The sequence below is a fragment of the Drosophila suzukii genome, chromosome 2L, assembly GCF_043229965.1.
Source record: "Drosophila suzukii chromosome 2L, CBGP_Dsuzu_IsoJpt1.0, whole genome shotgun sequence".
NCBI lineage: Eukaryota > Metazoa > Arthropoda > Insecta > Diptera > Drosophilidae > Drosophila > Drosophila suzukii.
The window spans coordinates 16,033,233-16,059,338 of NC_092080.1; the positions used below are offsets into that span (position 1 = coordinate 16,033,233).

General features: G+C 39.6%; 1 protein-coding gene across 1 annotated transcript; it reads right to left on the reverse strand.

Moving 5' to 3' along the window:
• Window positions 1-15,122: 15,122 nt before the first annotated feature.
• LOC136116976 (uncharacterized) lies at window positions 15,123-15,941 on the reverse strand. Its single transcript, XM_065865001.2, has one exon. It carries the CDS (start codon window positions 15,939-15,941, stop codon window positions 15,123-15,125), a length of 819 nt encoding a protein of 272 aa, XP_065721073.2.
• Window positions 15,942-26,106: the final 10,165 nt, after the last annotated feature.

Sequence of the window (26,106 nt, forward strand, 5' to 3'; positions counted from 1 at the left end):
AAGAACTTCTGAAACAGGCTGTTAAAAAAGATCGAAGAATTAATATTTTAAGAAATAACTATAATTTACTTATTGTAGATACTACAAAAATTGAAAATAAAATGATAAAAATTATAATTAATGTCCTCTTGGCATTTATTAATTATTTTAGTTACCCTTTAATGTAACATATTTTTAATAATATTAACGGAAACAAACATTTTATTGCATTGAAAATAATATTTCTAACTTTAGGATGGTTATCTGTTTTTATATCATGTTGGCTTGCACTTTTGCAAAGGGTTTTCGATTTGTAAGCCTTGATTTAACGATTGCTAATATGATTCTTGCGAATTAAACGCATATTTTGCCCTCATTCACTCTTGTCTATCGCTCACTGAAACAATTCATCTACCTCTTCAAAATTTCAAAAACATTTCGCTTTTGTACGACAATTGTTTTGATTTTGAATTTGCCCCTGCCCTTTCCTGCTGTAGACTTTTCCTCCGCGTTGTCAGTTGTCCCCGCTTTTGTTGCCAACTCTGCTGTCAGCCGGGTATAGTTTACTTTTTTGCTGGCGGTTTTGTTTCGCATTTTATGCCGCGTTTTGTGCAATGCTGACACATTTTAACAATTTATGAAGCGCTCTGATATCCCTGCACCCCATTCAACCGAACCGAGCTTTGACAACTAAATTCAAAGCAATTCATACATCATCTGGTGGTGTGCCGAGCCACTTACTACTAGGTTTTCACCAGAGATGGCAAAGTAATTATATAATAAATATTAAAAAGGATTAAAATAATTCGAAAAAAATTGTGGTTAAGGAGTTTCATTTTCTGTAGATGGAACAATTTTTAAAGAATTTTTGGGATAGAGCTAAGAATTTAATATTGGGCTTTAAGAGCGCGAAAGGGTATGTTCCCACTATATAAAATATTTTTCAATTTGGGCCTAGAGTAAAGAGAGAAAGTAATATATATAAAGTTAAATACTTTACCAATTTCTAAATTCAAAAATATTTATTTAGCTAGGTAAAAAATCTCATAGATATTTTTTTTACCAATTTCTAAATTCAAAACTAGTTATTCTAAAGACCTATATATTTATATAGCTAGGTAAAAATGTCCTAGAAAATTCCCACCACTGGATCTCGCCCACAAACGCACCTGGCTTTTCCACCTGTTCGGAAAAGTGCGTGTGTCAAAGTGCGTGTGGGGTGTCGGGGACATTTGTATGGAGTGTAACGGTATCCGTGTCCACGTCAGTTTCCCTGGCAGTTGTCAGTTGCGCTTTGATAATTTCATTTTGTCCCACTGGCCCCATGTGCAATTCAATGGAGACTCCCTAGTTTATTTTCCTTAGCTTCATCGCGGAATAATATGGGTTGGGTTGGACTTGGGTTGGGTCGTTTGGCTTGGTTTTTTTTTGGTGGGGGAACGTGGGGCTACAACCGCCAGGCTTACGAGTGATGAAAGTCGGGGCACACAATCTAATTTATAGATCAACCTCAGCGGGTCAGTTTACGGATCAAATGCAAAATATGTAACTATAAAAATGTTTGAATTATTTATAACTTTAAACCAAGTAGCATTTAATATAATGTTAGTATCCAAATAGTTACAAAAACTGTTACAAAATATTTATATTATAAAGAAATTTAGTGATCATATCCCTATATATTTTTTTTTAAATTTTAATACTAACATAAAATTATTTATGTGTTTTCCCTTAGATCCTAACTGTTTTCCCCTTAGAAGTCTTTTATATTTAGAGCCCAAAATACATCCCTTGATTCCTTCAATCGTGAATACCCTGATGTGTATATAAGATCAAATTAACCGCACTCTTTGTTACGAATCGAGGTATATTTCGATATCGAGTTCGGTTTCCAGGTGCCTCCTGAGTCAACGACATTCCGGATCAAAGCTTTTGGCGCTCAAACTCGGGGTCCAGGTTATAAAGGCTGAAATAACTCTGAGTCGAAGATCAGGGAATCAAATGAAATGCATAACAGCGTCCAAACATTCTCAGCCATCGACATTTTTTTGAAGTTGTATAAGTAAATGTACGCTTTTTTTCGTTTTTGTCTTTGCGTTAATTTATAGTCACTGATTGGGGCGTTATTCTTATTGATCCAGGCCATAAATTAAGAGAACCCCTGACATGCCACATACATTACCGACATTTTAGCGTTTGATTTGTTATTTATCATACGACCGATGGTGCGAGAGAGACGGCTGCGGCCGCCCCTGAGCGTGGGTGCGAAAGAGAGGGCGCGAGGCCCAATGACGATGGACGAATCTCGTCGCATCTGATCCGATCTCAGCTTCATCTCGGGCCTTACCTGTAAAACTAGTTTCAATCTTTTTTCCAACATTTTCGTTCTTCGCTTTTAGCGCTCGCTTTTTGTTTTGCCTTTATTTCTCTTGATTTTTTTAATGATGAAATATACATTTTGAGTTTAATATATCAAATCGAATGGCGGGCAAGCGAATGTTAATTTGTTTCGGAGTTTCTTTTGAGCGTTTCTTTTGCTGCCTTGTTTTTTTTTTCTCTTAATTTTGATTTATTTCATTTTGAAATTAAAAATCGATTGAGTAACGAACAATCTGTCGATCTTTTTGCTGTTCAGCGAATTTTAATTTTCGTTTAAATATGGATTTCGATTCCGATTTGGATTCGCTTTCGGACTCGGATTCCGATTTGTGTTTTTAGGTAGCCAGCGGATCGTTTAATATGCAAAGACACTTTGATAAGGCGGTCGAAACTTGTTTCTGGTTCTATTCGAATCTGTATCGCAGTCGCCGCTGCGTTTGCGTGTGCGTGGATTTTTGAGTGATTAATTAAAATTATGCCCAGAAAGCAAACTAATGAGTTTAATACGACCAAGTCCATTAATTAAACACGAACTCAACGGCGGGAAAGACGTTGACATTAAGGCATCATCAGCAAAGTCGACCTCTATAATTAAGGCTGAACCCAACAGAGAGGCCCAAAAAGGCCGACGAAATGGAGACCAGAACAACTTAGTAAGGAAGAGAATAGAAAGGAGCTGGATCAAGACTATGGAATACCCAGTAGCCAATAGAAGTCTGAACCCTTTAACATAAAAATTAATATTTTCAAAATTAAAATAAACAATTATTATTTCCTTTCGGAATACAAAAATATTATGACATTAAAGAATGTAGAGATACACTGTTCACAAACTGATAATTTGCATTCCCACTTTTTGGAGCAGAATCGTTCTTGAAATTAAGTCTAAAGTGCTCTCTAATTTCGATTCGGTATAAAAAAATATTATGACAATGAAGATTGTCGTTGAAATTTTAAATAGATTTATACCATCAACTTACTCAATCTGAGAATTAGTATTCTCCCTATTTCGAGTAAACACGTTCTTGATATTAATACCTAAGCACCCTTATCTTTAGTTTTAGAGGTGAAGCTATTTTAAAGCAGAAATGATGGTAAAGTTCATCTTGATAATGACAGTTTGAGATTTAGTTGATCTTGGCTTACATTTGAGATCTGATATAAAACCTTTAATACTTATCAGAGGTGACTAGCAAAGCTGCTCTATATTTTATACATATTTTTTCTTTACTATCTACTGAATATGCCCCTATAAGTAGCGGGTATGAAAAGAAAAACAAAAGGCGGGAATCGAAGCCTCGACAGAGCTTCATCATCGCCATCATGGATGGAGATGGAGATGGAGACGGAGACACAGGCCCAGCAAATGAGCGTTGATGAGTTCCATTTAAATAAAATCTTGATCGGCAGGCAGACTGAGCAGCGGCAGCGGCATCGGTATCGGCATCCGTTTTTGGGGCCCAGAGAGACCATGCTGAGGGGGCAGTCCCGTCGGAGCAGCAGCAGCAACAACAACCAAAATTAATATCGTAAAAAGATACATCCGATAATTTATGAAACATAAATAACTAAAACAAAAATACAAATCATTTGTCCGATGACAGTTGCTGCGTCTGTTTTTCAATAGCTTTTTCAAATTGATTCCGTTGCTTGATGGCGTTCATCGTTGATTTTCGTTTCTCGGTGGTTTTTTATTATCGTATATTTTTTCTTTTTTTTTTTTCTTGGCCGAATCCAGCTGACATTTGCTTATTATTATTGGTCAGTCCGGACCGGGATCGTTTCATCTTGGGACTGAATCGATGGATCGTCCGTTGAATTTATGTAAATTGCGCGCTCTGAAGTAGGAAGTCACTCAGGGAGAGTTGGGTTTCGTCTTGAGCTGGGCACCCCGACGAATTATGAATTTATGGTGGCTGTCCGGAGGATTTTTGTTTTATTTTTCTGGGTTCCAATCTTGAGAATCTTGTTGGTTGCTTTAATTTCCCAACGATTCGTGGGCTGATGAATTTGATGGTTTCCCTGGTGGTTGTAAATCTGGTCTTTGGTTTTCGGATGAAATTCAAATTAGGCAGGTTTGAATTAAAATCAGTGGATAGTAAGGGAAAAGGGAATGAATTTAAAAAAACATTATAGATATGTATAATTTACATACCCATTACAACAATTTGGTTGTCAATTAATAAAACTAGAAAACGTTTTTATATAAATTTAATATTAACAAATAAATTCGTTCAAATATCAAGAAAATATTTTAAATATTTTATACATACCTATTAAATAAAAATATTTTTAAATTAATACATACTTTTTAAAAATATTTTTACTTTTTAAAATGCTGTTAAATTTATAATAATACTTTTCCTAAATCTTTTCTTCATATGGCTGCGGATTTTTTTTAAATTTTATTTTATAAAGAACAGATACCAGCTTATAAGGAAACCAATAACAGCTTCAAATCAAATGGCATGCCATTGCATTCGATTACTTATTTAGTCCCTATGTTTTCCCATCTTAATCATGCACATTTCCCGCCCAATCACTTCCAATGCAGTGTTAATTTGACCAAATTCTCGAGATCATCAGTCTAACAGCAATGGAGGCGACCGACTCCTTATTGGAGTCTCTCGTTTGGAATGCACCAGTCCACGTCCACATCCACATCCACATCCACATCACCATCACCATCCCCATCCCCATTCCCATCCACATTTACATCTGTGCACCGCAAGCGGTGCCTCCTTGCATTTGGTTCCGCTCGGCACAACCCACAAATCAAGGGTGAAATATATTCGGCGAGCGATAAAAATTCAGCAAAGAGGGAACACAGACCTCAAGCGAAACGGGGGAATTTATATACATGAAAATGAAGATGTAAATTATACGAAATGTGAGGCATTGACCAACCAAAGAGCAGCCACAACATGGAAGACTGGAGGACTAAGACTTGGTGAGCCGTTTCTGAACACCAGAGGCAGGTAATGCTATCAATCTACAAGCTGTATCTGTATCTAACAGATGCACTGGCAGTGCGAGAGGGGCGGCACTATGCCGCTGAGGTTGTGGTTGAAAAGGGATGGAATGCAGAGTGGAGAATGGAGAATGGCAGCCGGCACAAGCTCGTATATAAGAAACACCCTCCCGGGCAAATGATTGATTGCTCATCATTTTTCATTCTTAATGAAAATGCACCCCGCTGGCAAGAGTTGAGTTCACTCCGCTGGTTGGCTGCCTCGTAGATACATTCGCCAATGTGCGAGTATCTGTATCTATGTGTATAACTTTGTATATGTCTGTGCTTATGGCACACCTGAGTCGGTCTGACAGCCTGGCAGAAAGGTGCAAAGGTGCGATTATCGCGACTGTTTGGCGGGGTTTTTTTGGAGGGGAATGAGGGCTTCTCGGTTCTGAAACTTGGCCAAATTCCACGTTGGCCGCCCAGAGGCATAAAAATGGCTGCCAAGAGAGAACATGGCCTTCCCCCTCATATACCATTTACCATGCACCATCTACAATCCACCATGCCCCGTTCTCACCTGGCTGCCAGTCAACTGTCAACTGTTCGGTGCCCGTGTCATGCTATGCATCATCTTCTGGCAGTTATTAACCTTTGTCCTGCCCCGCCCACTCCCCCATGTTTTCCTCTGCCTTTTCCATCCGCCTCTACCCCAGCCCCCATACCCTCCACCTGCCTGATTTAGTAGCTTGGCATGGTAGCAATTGCTGAAATTAAACAAAACTTCTAGCTACAGTTTCTATTTGTACACCGGCCCAAAAACTGGCAGGTGGGAATTGCTTGAAGGTTAATCTGGTTTGGAGAACCAAAATAATCTTTTGGCTTGAAGGAAAAAATATGTCTTAATTTACAAAAATATTAAGACCAAATTAGGTATACAAGTAGCCAAATTGAACGGAAAACCAAACTGTTTTGTCCAATGTCCACAATATGTCTAAAAATCAGCCAAATTGGAAATAGAACTTTTAAAAATCATTGTAGGGCTTTTAAAATAAAAATCAGATACAAATGTTATTTTTGGCACCTGTACTTAACACTAAAAATATTTTAGTAATTAAAAATTGAATGAGATATAGTAAAATAAAATTGTTTAATAGCATAAAAAAATTAACATGTGGCTTTGCAGAAATTAAATTTATTATTTTAAAAATTTTAGACAAGTGTTATTAATATTAAAGTAATAAAAAAATGCAATGTTAGTTTTTAATACAAACGGGCAGTAAATGCAGTTAATAAATAATACTAATTATTATCATTATTATAAAAATATTTATTTTTGGTTTTCTTTCACTTTGTTGGTGCAATGTGTCACTTCGAATTCCAATAAATATTTTCAGTGGCAGAATGAAGAATTCGTAAATAGTTGATTGGGTTAAAAATAATTTTTTTAAGAAATTTCGACTTGAAAAATCAAAATGAACTCAATTTTCCTAAAAAATTAATTACATTTAATTAAATAAGAATTCTACAAAATGTCGCTTTGAATTAAGAACTCAATATTCTTTCTTTAAATGGCAAACAAAAAAAATGTAATTATTTAAGATGTGTAGGCTTGGTTTCTCGCTGAAATACAAAACGTTTCGTAGAGCCGAGATGAGGTCAAAGTGGAAACTGTCGCCTGCTCGGCGGCCATTGCTGCTGGTGAATCCTCCTCAGATGACTGTGGCAACGGGCATCATCATTAATCATTTTTATTTGCACGCCGCCGCAGTTGTGCCGGCATTCTGGGCCGTTGGAAAAGCCCAAAAGGGGGTGGAGGCGGCTGTTAATGGGCGACGGAGCCACCCTCGTCAACGGGAAAAATCCAGGGAGTTTGTCACATTGCCGGACCACCCAGCCACCTAGCACCCAACCACCCAACAACCCACTTCCCACTACCAACCTCCCACCGCGCCAGTCAGCCATCATCATCATCAGCATCTGAGTAAACAACAAAACATGGACAGTAAATTGTAAACGTCATAATGTCGAGGGCGACATTACAGCAGCAACAACAGTAGCAACTGTATAAATTATTACATTGTGTACTCTTAGCGCACATAAAAATACATTAATAAATATTATTTATGTATACTCGTATGTAGAATACATTGCGCACCATTCTTTACAACATCTTCCCAGCCTCATCCTGCCCCCCAAAAACTCCCACTTTTCCAGCTTGTTCATCATTGTACATTGCGGCCATAAACTGATGTGGAAAGATGAGATGTTTAATACACAGAAAGGAAGACTATCCTAGGATGTTTACTTGAGGATTGAAACTGGGTTAGGATTATCCAGAAAGATACCAAAAAAGTTTGAAAATCTTTCGACAAGGGATCCTGTTTAAGAGAACATCAAAATAGGGTTAAAAGATCCTTATATGACTAATGGATTTAAAATTACAAAGTATATATTACTTAAGAACTGCTAAAACTATTACTGATTTTAAAAAATATCTTATGAAAGATTCTAACCTGACATTAATATTATTAACCTTATGCAATTTCATTAAATTTATTAATTCTTCCAGTGAACTTTCATTGCACATACAGTCCCATCTTCATTTCATATTTTTGACATTTGTTAAATCAAATAAATGTATTCGATTTCGTTTGGATTTCACTCTATATATGTGTGCACAAGCTCATATATAACATTTTTTTGTTTATGTTTCATTTTTGCTGTTTGAATTTATTTGTTTGTTTTGCCATTCATGCGAATGCAAATTTGGTAATTGTCTCTGTCGCCGTCTCACTCTCTTTTTTTCGAGTTTTTGCCTTATTTATTTGAGTGAAAGAATTTATTTTATGGCAAATGGGGCTTAAATCGTGAATATCTTCAATGTGAGTTATGAATGTGAGTAATGAATGTTGCCTTGGTAGGCTAAAATTAGCAGTTAGGGGTAGTTCATAGGGCTTGTTTTTGAAATTCTTGAAATGAAGGTCAGATTGTAAATGCGATAAAAATAAAAATTAAAATACTAGTTTAGAAAGGTTTTATTTTATAAGCATGCCATGATTTGATTTGATAGGGTAGGTCCCTAGTGAATAAATATTTATGCTTTCATATCTGACGCAAACATCCATAATCGATATCTGGGGCAAGGCCTATAAATCACGTGTCCATAACTCTGACCATCCATCCATCCCGACTGCCTGTCTATCGCTGTTCCTTTTAGCCTTTTAGGGCTATTCAATCTTTGGGGCTGTGTGGAAAGGCCATTAACTTGATATATGCACGCCGGCCGCCTAATGATTGCCGAATTTCTAATTATACGCATAAGAAATTATATCTGTCAATAAATTTGCCACTGTGCCAGAGCCGAGAGTCGGGTTCCATGGGCGGCGAGGGTGTTTCTGGGGGCCAAGGGGGTTCGAAAAAAGGACGAAAAAGAAATCAGCAGAGGCCATAATTCACTCACATACACAGACACAGACACACAGGCACACACACAGATAGACAGGACGTCTTGCCTTGGCTAGCGTAAATCCTTCTACAACTGACAACGGGAATGGCTCGCTCAGTGCTTATATAAATGATGAGTCCAAAAGTCCGAGACCGAGACCGAGAACGAGTCCGAATTCTAGACCCACTTCCAGGCAGAAAGGGGGGTATATAATGACCTAGGAGCAGGAAATATTTGGCCGAATGACGCATAAAACAAATCCAAGGAGCCCAAGACCCCAAGGGTTGACTTGACGGACCTGCCTTGATATAGAGGAGGGTGAATGAATGGAATAGGATGTTATGGTATGGTATGTCTTTGCCCGGCTGGCTCGTCATCATTATCATCAGCGGCAGTCATCATGGCCAAGACGAAAAGTCTTTTTCGCCAAACCCCAAGACATGCGCCAAAGGAGTTGGTGGTGGAGGATAAGGAGGAGGAGCTCGGGCCACACCACCAACACTCGGCCCCATATATTTTCGCTCGTCTGACATTAACGGCTGCTATCGCAGAGTGTAGCTATGCCCAGAGCTCTGCCAAGCTGGCATCATTACTGGCACTCCACGATTTATTGACGAGCAGACCAAAAGCAAAGCAAAAGCAAAAGCAAACCAAGCCAACAGAACGTTGAAATGAGGAGGACAGAACACACCCGAGCTGACTGAGCAGCCGAAAATTTAGAATCGTCTTCTTGGCTAGGACAGCACCAAAAAGGATTCTTGGGTGTGGCCGGGAATGGGGATGGGGTCCCCGGTTCAGGCCCCCAAAAACTAAACCCCATTAGTTTCTATGGCCCATTCCGTTGACTTGACGCTTTGGCCTGCCAGGCAGTCAACGCAAGATGACGTTGTCGTTGTCGTTGTCGTTCTCGTTGTCGCCTGACGACTTCTTGAGGTTTGTTGATTCAGGCAAAAATGCCTCAATATCAAAGTTTGGCCCTTTGTTCTAACCAAATTGCATATTAGACGGCCTGCCTGCCCTGGCTTAAATTGGATGGTGCGAAGGACAAAGTTTGATTTAGGCAATCCAAAACAACGAACGCATTTTGATTGGTGAGGAAAGAGCTGGGCTTACGTAGGGATCATCATGGCTGCGTATCATTTCTGCAAAGCTATTTGTCTTAAGAAGGCATTTCCATCATTAGAATCTACCATCAGGGAACAAAGATGTCAATTTGTACATTCTCTTAAAAATTCAAATGTACCTTATTTTGTTTAATACTTGTAATTTCAAATAAAAAGTGCTACCTAAAATAATGTATTACAATATTACGTTATATTATAATATATAACATACAATGTTATCATTTTTAGGCAAAACAGAGCGATGGTGCGCTTGATAACACGCCTATTTTTTGGAACCATATAACTTTTTGTCTTACACTATTTCTCAGTACAATTTAAATTTAGTTTATATCCCATAAATACCACTATTCTTCTATTTAAGACACATTGGATACCGACCTCGGATTTCAGTATTTGTTTTTCTAACAAGAGTGGGGATTAGGACACATCATTGCCCCTTTGCTTTCAGTGCCGTTTTGTTCTAGTAAAACGGCTTTTGATAAATTATTTATTGTACTCATTTAAAAACTAAAGATAAATATTAATAGAAAAGGGGGAGAGCACTATAGTCCAGATTCTCGACTATCAGATTCCCCTTACAACTTCTTGACTTCCGGAACCGTTTCACTTTAAATTCAAAATAAATACCCCGACTGACTCAGAAGCCCGCAAAATGTTGGCAATTTCGAGCTCCCTGGCAGGCATCACATGCGAGATCCTTGAGCTGATGATTCATATGCCAAAGCAGCTCGCCTGCCAAACACTCTCCCCACTAAGCCATCTCTAATGCCAAACGATGCTGTGGGTCTACATCCTCCACATCCTCGAGAGTCCTGCGGAACCATTCATTTGCTTGAGCGCGCCTTCGGCATATTTTTAATTGCCTAATTTTGCGACTTGAGTGATGGGCCCACTGAACGCTCCGAGGGTTGATGCCACGGCTCCTGTTTTTCGTTTGCTCAAATGTTGTCGTTCAGCTTGATAAACGCCCGCTAGCTGCCGTTTGGCATTTTAAAATTGTCGCCAAAAACATCCACCGAACCCGAACTCTCACATCCCAACATCCACATCCACATCCACATCCACATCCACTTCCACATCCACTACGGCTGGCAAGTGGCTTCATTTGCTGGCGCTGAAATATTTCACCGTCCCAATTCCACTTCCACATCCACTCCCACGAATTTGGACCCGGCATTGTCACCATCAACAGTGCTCGCGGCAAATTATGGGACAATATTTTAGGCTAATGTTAATGTTTTCCCAAAAATTTTCTCATTGTGCCGAGGAGGGTACGGGTCCAACTCCCACTGCTACTGCCAATGCCAACCGCACCACCACCCATTAGACACTCCTTGCCTCTGGCCAAAATCCGTTAAATTATTGAGCTGAAGGTACTTTTCAATGCGGTTCGCTGACTTGGGTTTGGGCTTGGGTCTGGGTTGCTCGACTACTTCTTTCCAGACTGAGCCCCAGAGTTTGGGGTTAAATGAGCAGCGACACTTTTGTCGTTCCTGCCGCCTTTGCCGGGGGTATTCTTTATTCTTTATTCTGGCCATTGCAATTCCAAGTCGCTCAGGTTCTCTTGTTAAATGTTTCGGAAATGTTGCTCCAAAATGAATGAACCCAGGGCGGAGAAAGCCTCGCGAATGAATTAGCCCAAATTTTCTAGCGGGTTACATTAGAAGATCAACCATGGGGATAGTCGGGTAAATTATTACCATATTTAATGAAATATTTATACGATGATGATGAGCATGACCAGAACAAGGTCCCTTTTCAAGTCAAAAAAGGATCACCCTGAATGTACATTGGTGGGTATTTAAATCATTAAATCATTGTTTATGATCCTATCTTAACGAATTGGTTTTGAATGCCTGTTCTTTTTCCTTAAGCATGTACTCCGGTTTTAATTTTTTATTTTTCATTCTTAAAATAAAGTCGGGTTCTTTTGCTATCTCACACATTCAGCTACACCCACCGCCCACATCGTAGACCATCTTATAACCATCAAGACTGGTTACCCTTAGCTTTCATAAGCAGTGGAAATTTGTATCCTCAAGTTGCAGCTAGAAATTGCAATCTGCCCACCCACTCATCAGTCTTTAGTCTGTCTCGGGCACACCTAAGAGATAAAGAAAGCCACAGAAAACCCCCGAAAAAGAAGAGAAATGCCGTGGAAAAACCTCTAAATCTTGTTGGCTACACTCGTCCAAGAGCGGGCCCTGTTGCCATTTATTTCTGCCCCAGCCCTTTTTGCAACGTTCGCCTTGTCTCGGCCACCATAAAACACTTTAATAGTTCTCTTATGCCAACCCCCAAGACTGACTGAAACCACCCACCCTCCCTCCAAAATGCACACCCACACAAACAAAAGCCTAAGCTGACTGACGGTTACCTTACCAATACCTTCATTCCTTCGTTTTTCTTCGGTTTCGATACTCGAAAAGCTTGCGATTTAAAATTATGGCAACGCTGTCACTTAAATGGCGCCCAACGTGGGGCCCTCAACTCATGCCACCTAGTACGAAAACCCCACCTGCAGGCGCCTCTGGCGTTTCGACTCAATTGTTTTTGCGTTTTCTCTTTCTCTCGAGCGCTTTCTTTGTCCTTAATTTAAGGCCAGACAACTCGTTGAACTTTTTTAATGATTTCTGCGCTAAGCCTTGGGGACTAATTCCGAGGGAAAAGGGAAAGGGTAGGCAGGCCGCCATATGCCTGGAGACGCAACAAATTAACCCCGTTCACCTGCAGGTCGCCGAGCAACCCTTAACCCATTCTGGCCCAACGCCCCCATCTTAACCGCTTCAACACTTTGATTTGATTTTGTTTTTTTTTTTTTTTTGTTGATGCCAAGCTGCGTTTGCGTTTTTAACGCACGCTTAATCAATTGGCAGAAAGGCCCCCGAAAGTTGACCCCCATCACTCCACCCCTTAGAAGCTGCGCAAACTTGTGCGCGTGGCAGGACCACCACCCCCACAGCCTCCCGACCTTGTCACATGACACCTGCAACCTTTTGCGCGTCGATTTCCGTTTCCGTTTCGCCGCCGTCGACGGTGGTAAAAGTTTTTCGGTGGGGTTTTTTCCGTCTTGCCGTTGGTGGGTAAATGGTTTCGGTGGGTGGATTGAATGGGGACTTACCTCTGCCTCTTGGCATATAACCATTTTTGATGCCTTTTGATCTTCGTTGTTGTGGACCTGGCGTGTTTTTAATTTAAATCCTGCGCCTGTCAGCGTAATACGACAAAAAATTCCACGCCATGTTTGATGTTTAATTTTATTAAAAGGATTTTCATTTTTGTTTTGTTGATATTGCTCAGTTTGCAGACGGCGACGACTGCTGTTTTTGTTTTTGCTGTCGGTGTTTTGTCAGAATCCAATTAAAATTAACCGCCGGCGATTGTTTGTCAAAAATATTTAAGACATAAAGCAAAATCCAAAACAAACAGCCACACGGGAAACAAAAACAACAACAGGTGCAAGACGGAGCGGAAAATGCATGGAAAATGTTTTTAGTTTTAGTATGTACATATCAACGATTGATTGAAAATATTGTTCTTTGGGCTTATTCCAGGAAATTTATAATTATTTTGTTTATATCGAAGAAGCTACTAAATGGAAGTTTTTAATTAAATCCCTGTTAACAATATTTTAAATCTTTTTCAGCCAAAAACTCGTATTCAGGGAAATTTATAATTATTTTTCATAAATCAAAAAGCTAAAAAACAAGAGATTTAATTAAATACATTTTTACTGATTTATTTTTCACTTAAAAACACCTGTAACTTGTAATATATTATGGCTTAAAAAGGCAACTATGTCTTAAAAAATAAATTTAAATTAAGTAAAAGTTATTGAGTTAGAAATTACTTGAATATAAATATATAGAAAAGTTTAAAAACGGCATTTACTACTTGTAATGGAACTTAAAGGATATTTTACCTTTTATAATTTTAAAGTAAAGTTAGGCTTTAAAATTTAAAGATATTTTATTTATAAAAATTGTCGACCTTTTACGTGTATTTTAGTTACACAATGTTCTTTACCTTTTCATACCCATAAACAAATCTCAACCTTTCCACACAAACTCGCCAAGAATAGGCCCAAAACAATTCTAATTACCCCCGTAAACTAACAATAGATTTTTCCGAAATTCGTTACGGGTTAGTTTAGCTCACTTTCACTTCGGTAGCGCTTCAGACTGACGAAATTGCGACCATTTCATTGTCTTGACGGGAGACGTCAAACGGGAGACTTAGTGCCTGAGTGATTTACGAGGGAAAGCGGAGGGACTAACCTAGAAAACAGCCGGATCACAAAGGAACGGACCATAGAACAGGCCCTAAACCCGTATGTCAAACCAATCCCTAGTGATGGACTGCAACTGCATCGAAAGTGAAATTCTGCAGCCCATAAATCAGATCGGTGCCCTGACTTTTTACTCATTGTTCAACAATCGGATACGGGATGCAAATGTGCAACTGTTATGCCAACACACGTTCCTCGACGGGGAATCGGCGGGGAAATATTTTGACACTGATGCAGTTGCCGGGAAAATCGCATTCGCCAACATTGCGATGGTCTGATGGATTAGTGGGGATTACCTCGCTTCGGGCAGAGGACGATCCGCCTATTTGGCCTGGTGAAAGTGGCGGCAGGTAGCTCAAATATTTTACCCGAGTCCCAGTGTGACTTTTCTGCGAGTCTGTCGTGTGCGTCATTAATTTGCGATTTTTCTAGGGGCTTTGTGCTGAAAGAAGGCGTTTTGTTTACCGCAATTTGAGGGGACTTTACCAGGTAAAATGCAAGGAATTTGGGTTCTCGTGGAAGGTCAAACTTTGTGGGTGGGTCTAAGACATACGCAAATTACTACCATGACTATTTCAATTTTTGTATTGTAAATATGTAAATAAACTGTAAAAGTTTTTGGTAAACTTAGATTACATTTTTTATTTTTAGTACAAGGTTATAGCACATGTTTGACTGGGGTTTCAAAACAAAATACATAAATACTATTACATTTCTATGATCCTAAATGATTTTCAGGCAGATCAAAGAGGTGGTGCGTAGTAGAAACTTTATGATAATTTAGTCAACTTAATTTTTTTGGCTTGATATGCCTTCTCGCCTTACAGAATATCCTAGTAAAATTTGATATTTAGTATAACCCCATTAATACTACTAATCTTCTATTTAAAACACATTGTTTACCGATGTTGGATTTCAGTATACTTTTTTTAACAAAAGTGGGGACTGTTACAAATCATCTTCTAGTGACAAGGCTCTCGATATATTGCTAACAAAATTATAAATCTGAAATGATTGAAAACGCTTTCGAACGAAGTCATTCGGATGGGCTAGACCTTTGGACAAAAGTCCAAAGCAGATCTTCGAGCACTTGTTCTTGATTATGTCTACGCTCTCTTCGTCTATGTAGGCCAGTATCTCTACGTTCTCCGCGTCTGGGTACACCACCTTTGATTGGTACTCCGGGCTGCATTCATCCAGAGGGGATTGTTTCACCACACACCACTTGCCAGTGCCGAGTCCACAGTTCTGCTTCTCAAAGAGGTAAAATATGCGGCAGAGACGAGCGTCCACCTTTGGAATCACGAAAGACACCTTGATCAGTTCGAAGTGTCGGATGAAAGAGGTGACTTTGAAGGGTGGGCAGATCGCTCTGGTCTGGGTAATCAGCCAGTCCTTCGTATAATCGTCCTCGCCGACGATCAGCAAGTTGCAGTCGAATTTTGCCACCGAGGTGCATTCGCTGAAGCGCAGAGAGCTCACTTCCTCCTTAACCCTGTGGAAGGACTTCAGCAAGAACTGAAGAACGCAAGTGAATTCGCAGCAAGAGGGGTTCTCCTCATTGCTCACTACGACTCCGTACCGCCGATCCTCCGGCATGACCCTTTTATACGGAGGACGTTCGGGGTCTCCTCCGCAGCAGTCTACATTACACCCCTTCGAGGGGCAGGCTTGCAGTGTGCAGCTACTGGCAGTTGGCCCATCGCCCACAGAACAGTTTGACCAAGAACTTAGGTCTGATTCCGAGCTACAATCGGCAGAATCCATGACTAGTCGATAACGTTTAACAATAAATTTTAATAGCAAGAGATTTGTGTTGTTTGAGTACTAGAATATATAATATGGAATACAAATGGAACTGTGTAAAAATCACTAAAATTTAGCTGGAAATAACGACTTTACTAAACACAGGATTTTCGATGAATGAGTGTGAAACATTCACAGCCTAGGCAATTGGGCAAAACGCTGAAGTCGCAGCCTACTTTTTACAAAAAACATTTGAAATTGTACTCGTTTGAAAACTAAAAAGGAAATGCGTTTGAAATCCATAGATTTTAAGCGTATAAACAAATGAAAAATAAAAAAAATTTCAATAGTTTGTATCAGTTTCCAAAAGACGTTAACCTCCGAAAGTGTTTGGACCTGATTACATATATTTCGGTTAAACTTAGTGTATTAAGTTTTCAAAACATTTTTGGCCGCAGTCTTTCAAGATGTCTGATATGTCCCATAATCTCACACACCTTTAAAATGGCAAAACCCCTAAGATGACAATTTGGTTTATATATTTATTAACTAATATCATAAGTCTGGTAGGAAAATTATGAAAAATATTGGTGTAGTTTTGACACTAAAAATAATAATAATAATTAAAACTTGCAGTTCTTAAAAGTTTTCCCAACCAAGTAAAAGACAAACCAAACTAAATATGCAGATATGGTAATAAACCCCCAAAAATCAGGCCAAATGGTCACTCAATCAACTTTTATGCGGAAACCTACACTTATCTCTTCGTATATGTTTAAAATTTTATTGAGTGCAAAAGCGCAGAATGTGGTGCAAATGTATGCATAGAAAATTGTTAGATTCTCCTCCACCCCCGCCCCCGAAAAAACATAATTCTCCGCCAACGATGCCGCCGTTGTTGCTATAATTTACTTTATGGCCGCTCGGCGATCGGAGTGTAAAGATTTGAGGCTCAAGCGGCAGCCAATCGCTGACCAATGGCCGCCAATGCCATAAACAAAACGCTGCCGAGCCGAAAGCAGCAACACCACAAAAAGTGGCAGAAGCAACAAGGCAACAAAAACATTCTCGACATGAGCAGCTGATATTTCACATAAACGACATAAACACTGCGAGGAGACCGGGGCGGCATTGGATCCCCGATCCCCAATCCTCCAGCCTCGATTCTCGACCCTCCATCCTCAAATCCCCAAGCTCTTGCGACTTTTGCGAAGGTGTAGCACCGAGGCAGCGGCAATTGCTGTGCTGCAACTGTTGCAGTGTTGCTGTGTTGCAGTTGCAGCGGCTACCAGCAACATCTCGGGCTTATGCCGTGCCACCAGCAACAACAATCGCCAGCGGATGGACAACAAAGAATACTGGTGGCATGAGGCAGGGGCAGTGGCTGGGGAAAAGGGGGCTCAAGGCAGGGGTGGGGAAAGGGGGTGCTGAGACGACGACGCCATTGCCACCACATCCAAAACTGCAGTTGGCAAACAGTCGCAGAGCTCGAGGAGCAAATATATCAAATGCGATCGATCGCCAATGTCGGGAGCTGTTGTGGCCTCAGCCAGAACTGAAGGTGAAGATGGGGCTTCGAATTGGGGATACTCTTTCAAGACGATTAAATATTGAGTTTGAGTTCTAAACAAGTGGGTACGTGACCTACTGAATAAAAATATGGTAATATATGTTCATTTATAAGTTTTGAAGTTAGCTTCAGATAAAACTATAAATATACGTACAAAAGCTTTGTAAAAAATCTATATACTTTGAAAATAAGAAATCATTAGGCATAACAAATATTTCCAAAAGTTAAGTATTTATAATAACTTATCATATCTATACTTTCTTTTAATTTTATATAATATATTTCTTAAAAGATCATATAAGCTAACATAGTTAAAGAATGTTTTTATAAACTGGGAAAAAGTTTTTATTATCAACAAATCCATGGCAAGTTATACAAGTTATAAAATATTTGATTCCATCTGACTCTCCCAATATTCAAACTATATAACATGTTAATTTTTGAAGACGCTGTTTTTTTATTATGAATGAAATATCATTATTAGAAAGATCATTAAAATACATTAACCTATTATTTACTAAAAATATATTACTTTATAGCTTCCACTATTTGACTTCCTTCAGTCAACCTATAACATCGAAATGCCACGTTACCCTTTCCCGATATCGGGACCAGTCAGCAATGTAATTCCAATTTGATCTGTGCCGAACGCTTTTTGTTCCCCAGACGCTGCTGATGGCCTCGAAGTGTAGGCAAAACAGTCGGACGGCAGCAAAAACTTGCAGCTTTTTCGAGAGATCAGAGATCTGGTTGTCGTCGTCGTGGTTGTGGACAGCTCGAGAGTTGGATAGTAGGAGAGCTGAGGAGCTGATGCTGGACCTGGCGATCGAGGACGAGGATGGCTTGGTTTGGTTTTGGTTTTGGTTTTTGGTTCGGTTTCCCTGGCTACCAGATACCGATTGGCAGTGGCAGTGGCAGCGGGCCCTCAAAACTTTGAACTGTTGCGCAGACGACTGCGGACTTGTGCCGCCTTTCAGTTCGTTTTGGCCATCAAAGGACGGACGACGGGGACAGCATGTGTATGGGGCATATGCTATATAGGCATTCGTGTTGCAGGGGCTCGGTCTTGGACTTTTACAAGTCCAAAACGGATGGCGACACTTTTTCTTGCGCTTTGTGCATTGTGCACCGAGATCTGTGCTCAGATACCCGAGAGACATCTACTCAAAAATGAGAAAAAAAGGGAAAGAAGGGATTCCTCTGGATTCTGTGGGGTTGAATTAGCATACAGCATATAGCAGGCCAGAAGCAGGCAGTCCCTATAACTATTTGATACCAAATTAATAAATTCATCATTCGATCAGCCTGATGGAGAAAGAAAAGCCCGTTTCACCAGGCAGTCCCTCCAAGTTCAGGCCCATCGTAATCACCAATGGCCAGAGCGATGGGAATCCCCTTTCTCCGGGACGCGAATCTCTCAAGAAGTGGCTGGGTCGAAAAATGAGAGTGGTACTGCAGAATAAGCTCGTGCTGATCGGCATCTTCAGCTGCACCGATCACGACGAGAATCTGGTGCTCTACGACTGTGGCACCTTTGAGCCGGAGAACGAGAAACCGATTGCCGTGGGGAGAGTCATAGTTCCAGGTCATCAAATATCAACGGTGTCCATCGACATGCAATCGGAAGAGACAGAGCCATTAGAACAATTGGAGGAATTATAAACGGTCTGAAAATTTGTTTTCCAATACAACCAATTAGCAAACATTTTCTTAAACCTTTTCCTTGAAAATATTCACCCATTGACATAGAAATAAAAACCTATACAAATTATATCAAAAATATTTTTTATAATAATTTTGGAGGCAAGCAATAACTAGGATTAGATGTTTATATTCCGATTAAAAATACATCCTCCCATTGACTAGCAATTCTGTTTTATTTTCTATTTATATCATATTTAACTTGTTAGTTTTCATTGTCGCAATATAATTAAGGTGATTTTTTAAATTCCAAATTCAACGAAATGTATTTTTTCCCCGCTAAATGTCCTTTTTTTTAAGATTATCGACTGACTTGAAATAATATAATCAAGGTCTAATGCCCAAGAAAAAATTCCTTTCTTCAGCACCACTAATCACATTGTCAGATGACTCTGCTGACAATTCCCTAGCAGTTTTTTCCAGCCCGCTCTTTCTTTTTTTCGCGAAAGGCTGTGAAACAAACTCATTACGCGACCAGGCTAGGGGGAAAAAAGTGGCGCGATCTTTATCAGCGTTTTCCACCAAACTCCAGTCGACTGATAAAATATTTAAAAAACTTGGCTCTGCTCCGGGGGATGCCTGAATCCGAACCTGAACCCGAACCGCTGACAGCCCGGGCAGGCCAGGCAGCAAAAACTAGCCACTTTGTGTGCCCCGTTGGCAATGCGTTTTCTTGGCGAATCGAAACGAATCGAATCGATCGCATCAAGCGAGCCAAAAAAAAAAAAAAACAATGGAAGTGAGCTCCGCTCTAAGCCAGCTTCTGCTTGGCCTGGCCAATGCTCCTGCTCCAGCTCCTCTTTTCTGGCCAAAACCACCAAGGCAAAGTTAAAGCCAAAAGGCTAAGGCCAAGGCAGCCAGAGCCAGCGAGTGACAGACAGACAGAAAACACAAGCCCAAAATTCCAGAGCAAAGACTCCAATAAATTTCGTTAAATGCGCACGCGTGCGAGGAACAACAGACGCGACTGGGTCTCCTGATCCGCAGCTCAGTTCACCTCAGTCCCATCCTCATCCACATCCACATCCACATCCTCATCCTCATCCTCATCCTCATCCACCGAGTCGTTGTCATTGTCGAGGATCGAGCTGAAGAGCCAGAGGAGCAGCTACTAACTCAGTTACCACCAGGCAATTGCGATGGACATCTCTCTTGCCGCCGCTCCAGTCTCTCCTGCTCTCCGTTTTATTTGGTCTCAATCGATCGGATTACTCTGGTATAAGCTAGAGATGGCCCCGTGATCGATATACATAAATCGGAAATATATATTGGGTGGTATTTGGAGTCCCGATAGGTTTTAGATATTAAGGTATAGGTATATACTTACAAAATATGTTGCATATCCAAAGGCGTATGTACCAATTTTTAACTTTCTTAGAAATGAATTATCTAAAGACTTCAAAATGTAATTTTGAAAAAACAGATATGCATAAGTGAGAGTTTTAACAATATTCAACCAAGATTGGAAATTTTTCTTATTACATTGAAGAAAATTTGGAAATATATAGTTTTGAAATATTTAAAATGCGGTTAGTGCCTTTTATATAAAGTCTGATTTAGTTATAACTCAGTTCCATATAATCTTCCAGATTTTAAGGCGTAACAGCCAATTGTATCTTTCTTAGTAACGTTTTCTTACCCGCATCTTAAACTATGAATAGGATTTTAACTCAAAATACCAACCCTTCTGTAAGCATGAAACTAACTTTTATCTTAACATGCAGACGAGAAAATGATCCTTGAAAATTTTCAGAAACAATTTTGATTGTGTAAGAGTGAACTAAATATAACTTTTGCGTGCAACTTTTTTACAAATGATCAAATTTAATTGGACATTTTAGTATTCAAAGAGTAAGTTATAAATTCGTTTAAACTATCGAAATTAAGCATGTTTTCCCCAACCCAATTTCCAATTTTCGTGTCGTGTTACAACCTGGTGATTAAAGCTCCTCCCTAAATCCAAATCTGCTCCTCCATCACAAGCTGGAGCATTTTGCAACTCCCTAACAAGCTGATGAGACATGAACGCGCGCGCTTAGCAAATTCCAAAATGTCAACGGAAAAATCACATTGTGCGCCATTATTTTTCTCCTCCTTGCAAAGTCATCTGGATGTGGAGATGAAGCTGGAGCAGGCTGGACCTGGCCAAAAGCAGGGACTTGGCTACAGATTCAGCTTCAGCTCCAGCTAATGCAATGCAGTGTCGTCGTGTCTCATAAGCCATAAACATAAATAAAGGCACCTACTCCGGTGGACAGCATTCGAGGTTCGGAGGGAATGGCTCGCCAAAAATGTCACAGCGAAACAACAATGCCGGGGGAGAGCATCAATATTATGGATGGACAATCCGAAAGGGTTCTCGAAATGATGAAACAATACATGAGATCCTTCGACTCTAGAATGGCAAGACAAAAGATAAATCCGACTCACGGATATTGGAAACATGGCAGCACAAACTAACAAGGAAATGTGTTATAGTTTGAAGAATAAGTCACTGATAATGATATTTGAAACATTTTTACATATAGTTAAGACATCGTACAATTAAATATATATTTTACCATAATTATATATTTCAATCAGTTGTTAAACTAAAAGTTTTTGTTTGGTGTAGATATATATGATAACTTTCCTAATGATTAAATTTCGGTAGCTTTGTTTATCGACTACCGATTCGCGATCACGAATGATATATAAGCCCAAACAAACTACTGTGCTAATCCAAATCATATCGAATTTCGAACAATTTAACTTTTCTTTAGCTTCTGTTGGCTGGCCGTGTGCATTCCGCTTTTGGGCCCTCAAAAATACCGTCAAGGCTTTTTGTTCGTTTCCAAAAACTCAGTGAACCAAATTAAGTCGAACATGTGTCTGGGAAACAAATTTGAAATGCCGCCGAAGAGCAGCGGCGTTCAGGGCAAAAACAATAAAATTAGTAGTAAGAGTGAAAGGCAAATCAGATGAAGAAGAGTTCCTTAATACCCATGAATCTTCATCTCCGGTCGGAGTTCCAGTCCCAGAGTCGCAGAATTGGTGCCCCCAGAGTTAGGGAGTCGGATCAACTCAACTGGAGCTGAGTCTTGTCTTCCAGACGAACTGACATTCAAATTAAATTGGATTAGCAGCGTTCCCTTGTCAATCTCCCCGAAAACGCAAGGAAGAGGAGAGAATTTCGGGCCGAAAACTAAGAAGAATCTGCACAGGAAAGCGGAGAATTCTGCGCAAATCTCATCTGCACTGACAGTGACATATTTTGTGACAGCTGATGGAATATGCTTTGGAGTTGGGTCCCTGTCCCTCCAAAGACCCCTGATCCATCAAGCCTCGCAGCGCGAACTTTGCCAGTGTCAACTTTATACTGGAAGCTGATGTGTCGGCACTATTTGATCGCATCTCCATACCCATACCCATCTGCATTTATATCCCCAACCTAGTCCCGATCCTCACATCACATCACATCGCACCGAACTAATCCTTTTCGCGATGACTTGACAGCAGCTGTGTTCTTGAATTTCGCGGTGCCATCAATCAAGGCGGATCGGATGCTGGCCATATATGTACGTACCACGTATGCTATATAAGCTGGATCTCCTCCTTCTGCTCTCGTCGCGCTAATTAGTCACCCGGCCATTCAGTCAGTCAGTCAGTCATTCATTCAACTGATATCAAATTCTTGTTCGGGCTGCTACCGCAAAAGCTCCGGCTCTCTCTAGAGGCCAGTACTTAGTCAGGTCCAGTGATCAATCAATGATGATTAATGCAAATACAAGGTCAACAAATTGCACAATCTTGCGCTTTCATGCACTCAAACAAATTAAAGGAGCAACAAATTTCAGTATAAATATTTAAACTGGCGTTATCAAACTTGTTTGTTTACTATTTGATCTTTCAATATTTTAAAAAAATGTTCTATAAATAAATATTTTATGTCAAAATGGTAAGAAAGACTTACTTTAAAAGTAAAACTTATACATTCTGTGCTGTAAAAGAATATTAGGCTATGTTTTCTTAAAATTTATTTAAGTTCACATTCAGAATTTACATATATGAAATTTATTTAGACAGCGCAAAGGGATATAATTGAAATAATTATTTATATACATTTATTTCTCAACTAGGTTTCAAGAACCATTTCAACTTGATTTAAGCACATCAAGAACAATTTGCGCTCAAAAATGTCTTTCTTTTTTAAATTTCTGACGAAAACTTCAGAATTTTCTAGACATTTCCAATTATCTATTGACACACAATTTTTTTGTAAAATTTGGTAAAATCTCACTTATTTTACTTGTTATATATTTTTTTAAGTGCCTTTCCTCCACATGCATCTCTCTTTTTGCAATCGCCACACACATCAATCATTCATTAGCAGCTCAGGCTGTCAGGTTTTGTCGCTCTGGCCGTGATGCGTGATTATAAATCGTGAGATCGCTAGTTGCTGTCGCTTCGATTGCACTTTTGATGGAGCTCCTATCCTTCAATCCCCCGGCCTTCAGCCACCTTTCTCCACAGTCTCTCCAATATTTTACGCACTTGATTTGATGCCACATTTGAGATCGAAGAGCCCCTTCCACTGGCAGGCTCATGTTGCAATTGCAATTAGGAGCTCCTACTTGACTGACTCTAAGATAGGCTTAGCTAATTAATTTGATAATTGACTGGACAGTTTGGCGGCATCCTATGATGGACAGTCCTGACTGAAGACCGTATAGAGTTACACGGGATGAAAGTCACAAGATATTCGTTCAAATCGTTAATGGTTTGGCCCGATTTGGTTAAAGAAGCAATCATGGATTAAAAAGTTATTTTACAAGTTTTAGATTTTTAGTAACAATGCGAAATGGAATGATATTTTATAAAAATAAAAGTGTATTTAATTTTAGAAATATTTTTAATGGTTATATCATTAAAGCGAGTGTCATTAAACAAGTGTCTCGACTATCATATACCCCTTTCTTAACTAACTAATTAGATACATGCCTGCCTCAAGGTTTTATAGGAGGAAAAATTGTTATAGTGGGCGTGGCACTCTGCTGAATTACACTTGCCTTGCGCAAGAATCTCTAGAATCTGCATGCGTTATCCCAAAATTCAAGCTTTTATAGTTTTTGAAATCACAGCGCTCATACGGACGGACAGACTGACATTGGTAGATCTACTCGGCTAGTGATCCTGATCAAGAAAATACATTCTTTAAGGGTTCGGAAACTCTTCCATCCTTCTCTCATCCATCCTCTTCTATCCCTTAGCTTTTTTAAAATTTCTCAAAATATTTTCCACCTTTTGATGAATTCTCAAAAGCGGAGGTATGTTCTATGTGATCCTCCTCTCAATTTATGAGTTGTTTTAATTTCAACAAAAACTGTGTCGTCGCATTTATTTTTGGCGATTATTTATGGATCTGGAGGGGCAAAGGAGAGGAAGTCCCATAGCGGCAATCGAAAGATTTAAATGCTCAACGGTGACGACAATGTCAGAGATGAGTTTGCCCCGATCTTCTGCATCTGCCTGCCCCATACCCAATCCATCTATGAGATGTATTCCAACGGCTGAGCGATACAGCTATAGATACTATAACTAATTGCCGATGCCATTTGTTTATAGATAGTGGCTGGCTCGGTTTTCTAGTTTGTTTCATGCTTTCTTTCCCATAATGAAATGTTTTTCGGTCAATTTGATAATGCTGCCTTCTATAAAACAAATTTATGACAGACTCGCGGCGATAAATATGTTAAGTTTTCGTTTTAGTTTTATTTCGACCCCAAAAAGCGACGACCCAATGACGAAATCTAAGGCAAACGGCGGCGACAACTCGCCGAGAAAGATATTTTATAAATAGTGGGTGTCTCGCTCAACCCATTCGATTGGCTTGATTGTGATTTACAGCAATTCGGATATTTATTCAAATTTTCTCCCCGCCATATGTATATACAGATGAGCAATCTGTAGTCGGTCGGGCCGATATGTTTATGTTCGTTTTATTATGTAAAATGCCTTTCACGGCCCATCAACGCGGGCTCATCAGCATTCAAATATGCGGCAATCAAACATCGAAGCATCGAAATCGACACGAGCGAAAAGTCGGCGCCTCTGGATTGCTCGATTTCCCCCATCTCGCTCATATCCCAGTCTTTCTCCAGCACTCCGTCCCTTTCTATCTCTCTATGGGGTGCTCCACTTCTCCAAACCGACTCCCTTTCCTGCCCATCCATTCGATGTTGCACTAATAAAGCCATTCACGCTATTTTCCTCAATTGCATGCAAAATTAATTGCGAAGAAAGCGAAAAGAAAAACGTTTGCCCTAGTGTTAACAGTGGGATGGAGTGGTAAGTTAAGACTCCAAAAATTATAGAATGTGAAATAGTTTTGAGTTTCAAAATAAAAGTAAATAACATTTTATCGAATAAAATCTTTAAGTTTTATTTTATAACAAAATATTATATTTCTTGAGATGTGAAAATATTTAAAAATTTCCTTTTTATTTTGTTAATGTAAGCATTCTCAAAAAACTTGGATATTTTGGATATAATGTAATACTACACAAAAAAACAAGGAAGAACGCTATAGTCGAGTACCTCGACTATCAGATACCCGTTACTCAGCTAAATGGAGATATGCAAGCAGCAAAGCGAGATTAAAATGCGCCACCTACCGGCGGTATACAGATTTAAGCGTTATGGGCGTTAGAGTGGGCGTGGCAAATTTTTTTTTGGATCAATCGATAGTTATCGACGAGACCAATACATTTCAGTTAAAATTTTTTATCTAGCATGAAAATTGTGGGCGTCACAGGTTTTTGCGGTTTGTGGGCGTTAAAGTGGGCGTGGCAAATTTTTTTTTAAGTCAATCGATAGGTAATGACGAGACAAATACATTTCAGTTAAAATTTTTTATCTAGCATAAAAATTGTGGGC

What these genes read in the sequence shown, in the direction of transcription:
- LOC136116976 (XM_065865001.2), bottom strand. Translation starts at nt 15,941, where the DNA reads ATGGATTCTGCCGATTGTAGCTCGGAATCAGACCTAAGTTCTTGGTCA.